This window comes from Atta cephalotes, assembly GCF_000143395.1.
Source record: "Atta cephalotes unplaced genomic scaffold scaffold00015, whole genome shotgun sequence".
Lineage (NCBI taxonomy): Eukaryota > Metazoa > Arthropoda > Insecta > Hymenoptera > Formicidae > Atta > Atta cephalotes.
The window spans coordinates 574,939-583,674 of NW_012130079.1; the positions used below are offsets into that span (position 1 = coordinate 574,939).

At 32.7% G+C, this 8,736-nt stretch overlaps 2 protein-coding genes across 4 annotated transcripts in view; both read left to right on the forward strand.

Moving 5' to 3' along the window:
• Positions 1-6,365, forward strand: part of LOC105617941 (troponin I) — a 24,191-nt gene extending 17,826 nt beyond the window's left edge. For 2 of the 3 annotated variants that reach the window (XM_012199475.1, XM_012199476.1), the window contains 3 exons: positions 939-982; positions 1,342-1,483; positions 5,780-6,365. In XM_012199475.1, the coding sequence (XP_012054865.1) occupies positions 939-982; positions 1,342-1,483; positions 5,780-5,863 (270 nt within the window). In that variant the 3' untranslated portion in view covers positions 5,864-6,365. Of the gene's footprint in view, positions 1-938; positions 983-1,341; positions 1,484-2,771; positions 3,408-5,779 lie in introns of those variants that run through there. The other variant, XM_012199477.1, reaches the window with a different exon arrangement.
• Positions 6,366-7,712: 1,347 nt separating this feature from the next.
• Positions 7,713-8,736, forward strand: part of LOC105618133 (skin secretory protein xP2-like) — a 3,551-nt gene continuing 2,527 nt past the window's right edge. The window contains exon 1 of the mRNA XM_012199675.1: positions 7,713-7,781. Coding sequence (XP_012055065.1) covers positions 7,713-7,781 — 69 coding nt within the window. The remainder of the gene's footprint in view (positions 7,782-8,736) is intronic.

Here is an 8,736-nt window from a genome sequence, read left to right on the forward strand (position 1 = left end):
TACACACACACACACACACACACACACACACACACACACACACACACACACACATATATATATGTTTGTTTTTTTATGAAGCTGAATGAAATGATTTTAACCACAATATTTCAATTGTGATATCAATTTGAAAAACATAGCAAAGTATTATTTCATCGCGAAAATATCATATTTTCAAGTAATTTTTGCTAAAATTTTTATTTTTTGTCAGATATTTTTGTACATGTGTCGGTAAGTTTTGGATAGCGAAACTTTCCAATTTTCCAGATATTATTTATTCCATAGACCTCCATGTTCCCTCTTTTTCCTCCATTTTTCCGTTATCATTTGCAAAACCGCTCCTCTATTCCCGGACCCATCGCCGTCATCCGCTATTGCAGTTAATCCGCAAGCCAATTTACTGTCAATCTCGATCCGTCGAGTGGCTCGCCAGTTGAATATCTGCCCGCTTGCTCAACACGTGTAACTCCCTTTTCTCTTTCTCTCTTGCCTGTGCTTTTGCCACGCAGGCCGCACGCCGATACGATTTGATTCACCTGTCCATTTCTTCTTTTTCTTGATTAACCGTTTGTGGCTGGATTGTCATGCCGTTCACGTGAATCTAATCCGCGTTTGATCCTAATACGCAAGATTTCTTTACTGTATACAAGAATTATTATTGCACAACTTTTAAGAGAAACTTTCCTTTTTAGATCTAACAGCAGTTAGTTTAAATGCATCTGATATTCTTTGTATAAAGTACATTTACTCGAATACTGTCTCGTTGCAATTATTAATTTAAATACCTTATTGTACTATGGACAGATTCAAAATGGTAAAAAAAAAACTCTTCTCTTATATCTTGTATATAAAAAGAAAATTATAAGTGCGCATGAATAAATTATATCATATCAATACCGAATGCAATGGACGTTAATAGAAATATTCGATACATACAGATCGCAGACTTGAACAGCCAGGTCAACGATCTTCGAGGTAAATTGTAAGTATCTTTATTTTCTACGTTATAAAAAACAAGAATCACGCAATTTCTACACGGAAAGAACGATTTTGCTGAATCTAAAAATTTAGCTAGAGAGATATGAAAATATTTCTGTTAATCAAAATAATTGTGTAAGAAACTCAATCATGATGAATAATGCTGCAAAAAGTTTTGACATTCTAACAATCAGTTTTAGCGTTCTATATAATTTATTTTAATAGTCCAAAAAAAAAAGCAATTATTTTCAAGTCTGTTTTTAGCTAAATTTTTTAATACTTTAACAAAACTGTCTTTTCATGTTGTTGAAAAATTAGTACTAAGAATATATTTTATTGTACAACATTTTGTTATTACTTCAGCATGAAACCGACCCTGAAGAAAGTGTCTAAATACGAGAACAAGTTTGCCAAGCTCCAAAAGAAAGCCGCCGAGTTCAATTTCCGTAATCAGCTGAAACAAGTCAAGAAGAAGGAATTCACCTTGGAGGAGGAGGATAAGGAGGTAAGGATGATCGTTTTCGATAAAATTTTCGCATCTACAGGCGACGTGAATCTTTTTGCAAAAATGTTTTTTCCCTATCCGTCAAAGGTCCACTCAAGCGTTCTTTGAACCGTTCTTTATTAATTATAATTATTTTGATATTAGTGGTAGAGAACGTTATGACTACATCCAAAAAAAAAAAATAAACTTTTCAATTTTTATGGGGAAATCATTAACTTTTATTTCGTTTTTATTCAGTTACGTTTAATATTTCTATTCTGTTATAATCATGTACTTGCATTTTTGCTTAATTTCTGATAAATTCATCGATACTTATTGAATTTTGCAAAGGACGCTTATTTTTTACGATCACACGACGGGTAGATACGTAGTAGCATAGTAAATGTTTTATCAGTGAATCAAAAAACAGTTTTTTGTAAGCCTGGTTTTCTTTTTGTGTATAAAACCCAATTGGCAGGTTTTCTTCGTTTAAGCAGTTTTTTCGTTCAATGTATTGTATCCAATTTAGGAGATCGGCATTACATAGCCTTGTTTGTATTCCGATATTGTTGCTATTAAAATATTTATAATGATACATTTCCCTGGAGGAGCATTATTTTATCAGCTAATTTGGAAGCCGAAATTCTCGGAAATCTCGAGCAATGGATAATCGCGCGATAATTAATCATCGATTCATTGAACCGCGGATACTTTTAGTTAAATATATCAGGCTATTGTCATATCGAGGATGTTGAATTTGTGCTAATCGATTAACCTCAAAATGTATTATTGCAATAATCAATGATTGCAATAATTTGAATAAATGTCAATATGTGAGTGTCTTCTCATAATTATCTTGTAATATTTTAATAGCGCGTATTTCGAAGAATAAGATTTTAAATTAAAATATTCTGAAAATTAATTGGATTTAAAAATCTTCATCGAAATTATCATAATTATTTGTTTATAAATCCATGTTTAATTAATAATATAAAGTTAATACGTTTATGCTCGTAATTACTTTATATTTTGTAATTTGTTATTGATTTTGACAATTCAGTTGATACCAATTTTTATTGTTCGATTGTTCGAATTATTATTCAAGTTTCTTACGTGCAAGTATTACGCATATCATAACAATTAGCTGATATAAAAATAATTCATTCATTCAATATACAAAATTATTTTTTTTCATTGCATAAGCAAGGATCTCCTGAAAAGGACTGTCTGTAGATATGTACATACCTATCCGTATTGAAAGTGTAGTAGTAGTGGTAGTTGATTAGGCAATTTGTGTTGTTCTCCACAGCCCAAGAAGTCCGAGAAGGCAGAGTGGCAGACCAAGAAGTAGATTTAAAATAAGAAAAGAAAACAGTTTGAGTGCGAAATCTCAATAAAATACAAACATTACTATTACGACGCAACATCAAAAAAAAAATCGAAAAAAACATGAAATGAGAAAGCCAAGAAACTTCTATACACAAGCGTACACACACATTTGAAGGAACACTTGACACGATAACATTTATATGTATAATCGATTTAGTAACCGCACGCGCGAAAATGTATCGTGAAAAAACGTATGGGAAAAAAGAAGAAAATGAAAAAGAAAATAAATGCGTAAACGCGTCGAACATTTTTAATACTGTTTCCATCGACGTCTCGCGTGTTCGCCAGCGCGTTTTCGCCGTCGCGTTCATTCGAATTGTTGTCAAACTAGTTCGTTAGTACTGTGTGTGCGGAAAACAAATTAACAAGTGAGAATTGAAAATTGTACCAACAACCCTAGGAATTAGCCGACATTTGATTACATCCCTCTTTTGCGCGAAGTAGACGATCAAAACGAGCGAGACATAGGGAGAAGCTGATTCTGCATAAATATTCACGTACAACTGTTATACAATATAAAAGCGATACGTTGTGGCAATAAATCGATCGAAGAAAACGCACGTGAATAAGTTAGATGTTCCCTCGTGCCTGTGATACTCTCTCATATCCCTTATCAGCAGATTTCTCCTTCGTTCTCTTTTTTGTTTTCTTTTTTCTTTTTTTTTTTTACAATTTATTCCTCTCATCTCTAGGATTTTTCACTGCGACAGATAGCTCTTGATTTTCATTTCCTTTTCCTTTTGCCTTAGTGTCTATCGGATGCGAAACTCGATAACTCGAATTGATTTCAATTCCCGATTGTTTCCGTTACACGGAATAAAAACGTGACGTTGTATGAGAATGTTAATGCGTTCGTAGTTCCTTGTATTTTATGCAAAATCAAATACGACTTCTGCTCCAGTGTAGTCGTACTTTTTGTGTCGTGATAAGAGAAATTCTTTCAGACAATGTTACGCGTGAGCGGGTATTTCAAATATTCGATAAGGTGAAATGTCGGCTGTTATCGAGAATCGTACCGTTTTTCTTCCTCTCGTTTAAAACTTTACTAATTCGCTTTTCTCTCAGCCTTACCATTTTAATTTCCTTTCTCTTGTTTCTTTTTCTCCAACACATCACGGCATTAGAGTAGTGTCCAATTTGTATCAATATCTGCATCTTTTTATTTTTTCGCGCTCCATTCATGTAATTTCGTAAAAATCTTTGCGATAACGTAACCCAGCGCGAAGTAAATAAAAGTATAACATTACGAGGGACGCAAAAAGGTGAGATTGGCTTGCCAAGTATATTTGAAGCTGACAGTTCCATTTTTATTTCATACATAATGGTGCTTTACTCACACACATGCCTGCTCACTCGCGTTTTTCTACTTTTCACTATCTAATTATATTGTTGCCTTTCATTTTTTTTCGCACAGTCGCCTCGTTTATCTTCTTTTTACACGTGTTAATTGCCGCACACTTTCTCACACGCAAAATCGTCCGTTCCGCCGGATTGCTACCGAATGCAAAATGTTAAAAAGAGTGATCAATAGAAAGAAGAATATATAATAAGCTCGTCTGAAAAGAAAAAAAAACAGAAACAGAAACACGCACTCTTGAAACTAAAGTCATTTGATCACACAATTGAAGCCCTTTTGTAGCTTGCCTTCACTATTATTCGGCCGCTATGCTTTCAGGTTATATAGAATTTGTTGCTCTGTCTTTTTGTCTTTTTTATTTATGCACAATCGTGTACGCATCTTGACGTTTTATGTAAAAATCTTTTTTTTTTTTACACTAAAAGAAAAAGAAGTGTTTGTGATGTATGTATACTAAAAAAACATAATTAGCACATAATAACTATAAATATAATTATTATGGAGGACTTCTTATCATTTTTACCATAATATTTTACAAAATTATTTTACAACTATAATCACAAACACCAAACTTTTCTCTCAGTGTCATTTACAATAAATATAATAATTACGAAGACAATATAACAAATTTTCACGATCAACATGCGACCATGATGTCGATCATGATTTACAACGTGAGTCATGAACGACGTGTTACTTGTTAAGTAATATTTAAATGTACGCTTAATCAGTGTCCATGTCTTATCTGTTGACTAATTATATTGCTCTTGCATTATGTTCGCAGAATGCGTCAAAAGATAAGGTAAAACTTTAACAACCAACTTGTAGCTCGACATGCTTGTGTAAGAGAGAATGACAATGTGTGTGATAGATGAGAATGTACTAGATAAAAGAACGAATAGCTCGAGCGTGTATGTGTGGAAGAATGAAAAGATAGGATAGAGGAGAAGCTTCCTTCGTTTTTAACGTTCGTGGTGATTCAAGTCTTCAGTGCAATCTTTTCTTCAATATTATGTTTCGTTTGTTCGTGAATTTCCTTACAATGTTTAGACGCATAGCTCCCAACATTCTTGACAACGTTGGAAGCCGTTGTCTTAGTTTCTCTATTTCAATCTCCTTTTATTTTATTTTATTTTTTTTTTTGTTAAAGTCTCGTAATTCTCCTGCTGCTGTATTTTTTTTCTTATTTCTACTAACAATCTGCACGGCTTCGTAGATGTTCCGTGACTGAGCGTAGTTGCCAGGCGATGTTCCCGGAAACGTCGAGAGAATTTTTTGGTAGTATGAGAGAATTGGCGATCCAGAAAGCTGGCGCAGAAATTCGCAATTGAACGGTATATGGCGACGCGATCCACGTCTACGACCACGAAGCAATTTTTGTCTAGATCTCGTTCTCTAAATTTTTGGCATTCCGAATTGAATAGCCTCTTTCAGAAGTTTTTGACCCCGTTGGTATTATCCCCCAGCTTTGCGAACGTTCACCCCGACACTGCTAACTAGTGTGCTAGTCTAATTTTCAACATTACGAGATTTCCATTTGTATTTGACGCAATGTTTTCTCGATTTTGCAGAAGAAACCTGACTGGTCGAAGAAGGGCGATGAAAAGAAGGTAAAGGAGGAAGAAGCCGCGCCACCAGTATCGGTAGAAGAATGAATGAAAATCTCATTCTCGTCGTTCCCGAGAGAAACGTCAGGATTCACCTGTCCGCATTCGTCAATAACCGCTCTATGCAGAAACTCCAAAGAACCTCCACTACATTTCTTAACGATCGATTTATTAATTTAATAATTACATGTCATGAGTTGCACGCAAAAATCTTGCCCATTCGTCTGTCCGTTACGACTGCTCGTATGTTCATCCCAGATTGTATCGAAATTTTTTAACATTCGATATCCGATCTGTAGTTTTACTCTACACTCTACTCGTACCTGTCCTATCTTTTTTTATGGCTGTAATGTATTTTTTTAATGGACCTTGTAAATCATCATAGAACACTATTAGAATGGCGTGCAGAATTCATGAAAAAAATATAATAAAATTTGTTTTTCTGCAAATCAAATGCGAGAGAAGAAATGTTATTGTAGAGAATAATGGGGGGAAAATGTTACTTTACTTAAGGTTTACTGTAAAACAAAATATTTAACGGTACTCGAAATCTCTATGTGTGATCATTTTCCTATGTTGTTTCCTATTCCTTCCACATTCTGTGAGAGTTTTTGTTTTGTTTAACCTTTGAAATATATAATAAGATAAAATAACCGACATTTTATGTACGTTTCATGTTTTATGTTAATTATTTTATTCACTTCTCGTCAAGTAGTTAGTGTAAAAAGAGACTAATTAACATTCTTAATAATACAAAATACATACATAATAGCATTTTTTTCGAAATTAATTATTGAAAAAAAACATTTTTATTAACATCTTTATCAAATATATTCTTATTTATATTATATATTTTATGACGATCAAAAATTAAATACTTTTGATTCAAATTGAAAATGTTAAACAGTTTGGTGAAAGATATATAGCTCTTGGCATTTTTCTTATTATTTTGATTCCTAGTAATTTTTCGTGAAAACATAGTTGATATAGCGTATACTGTAAAAGATTTGTATTTCTATGCATCATAGCATTAAATAACAAGAATAATGCCAAAAGTTTTTTTTAATTTGCAGATGAGCCAATATTCAGAGATGTGGTAGGTATGTCACTAACTGGATTTCGCTTTGTAACTATTCGCTATTGAGTGATGCTTTCAACACAGCTTCATCACGTTCGCTATGATACATAAACTCTTATATGTGCTTTGACAATTTCGATTTGCTTTATTGATTTATAAATCTGTTCATTTCTCCCTTCCCCCCCCCCCTCCCCCCATTTGCGAGAAATTTTTGCACCGACTAGTATTTTCCAAAATATAACGCACGTCGACAACAAATTTTGATCAACAATTTATTTTATTACTATCATGTGCTTGTAATTAAATATGATTTGTTTAATTAATTTACAAAAAAATTTCAATCTCGTTTGCTTTTTCATATTTGCCTTTTTACATTTATCAATAAAAAATATTATATTTGAAATCTCTCACATGATAAATCTCTGCTCATTCGTACAGATTTTGAAAATTACGTATTATGTTTTATGTTTAACTTGAGGTTATAGTTATATATATATCTCTTTTATTATTATCGCGCTAATTTGTGTCCCGATAATGGACATTAATATATCCAATTAAATGGCACTTCCAACAAAGCCTCATTACATCAATTTTGGGCAAATATTGAGTGTCCTTTTTCATTCAATCGTACGCTACATGCATCGATTTTCACAATCACGTAATTTATTTTCGGAATCCATCGATCGTTTCCGACATACTGGCGTAACCTCCTCTGCCATCATTTCGTTCAACGCGAGTTTCACGCAATCGATCGTATTTATAATCATATCAGGTGTCGTGCACATTGTTTAATTATCTTGACAATATTCGCCGATCACAATGGCCGCGATGATTTATGGCACAAAACGCCGTCAACGAAGCTACGGTCCGGAAAGCGCGCGGTGCGTCGTAAGCTCGTGGCCGAATGTTGCATAAAGCATTATTATCGAGAGCGGGACAAATGACATATCTATAAACGATGGTTTAATGCGAATACATTTGCAAAATGTGCGCGTTGACCGTTAATCACGCAATTTAATACGTGTCGGTGATGGCTTGCTCTGCAACCAATTCTCTGTTGTTCATGGGAACTTTTTATGTCGATCTCCGTGACGAGATCAATCCAATTATCAATTTTCATTTTCAATCTTAACCCGGGAATTATTTGATTTCTTTTTATGTAAACGTCAACCTGGTGTGTTTTATATCCCAGATATATCCTAGATTTAAAATCATTATTATTATACATATATATAAAACACATATACGTAGTATATATTATTGATTGTTTTCCAATTTATTCGTATTTGGAAATATTATGGATATGGATTAATCACAATTTTTTGAAAGGACAAACCAAACAAATTCAATAAGCATGTCAAATAGCTTATTATGGTAGTTATAAAAAATAAAAATTTTAATTAATATAACGTTTTTTAATGGAGGGTTTTCAATGGAATTGCATAATTAGAGCTTTGTAAAGAATATTATTAAAAAAGAAAAAAATATTAAACAATATCCATATAAAACAATATTTTATAATAACATCTCATACTTTTTCACTGAAAATATTCCAGATGATTATTCTCGATACTTAAAATACTCTTTTACTTTTATGTGATTATCTTCAGCTTGGAAAGAAATCGCGCACGTTTGAAAAGAAATGCTATTATATGATCGAACTTTCAAGTTTTCTGGTAATTTTAGAATAATATGTATTAATTTGTTGATATATATATATATATATATATATATATATATATATAATATATAATATATATACGTACTAACTAACTTAAACTTAACTTTAACGTTTAACGTTAGTTAAGTTAAGTTAAAGTTAACGTTACTACTTAATTAAATT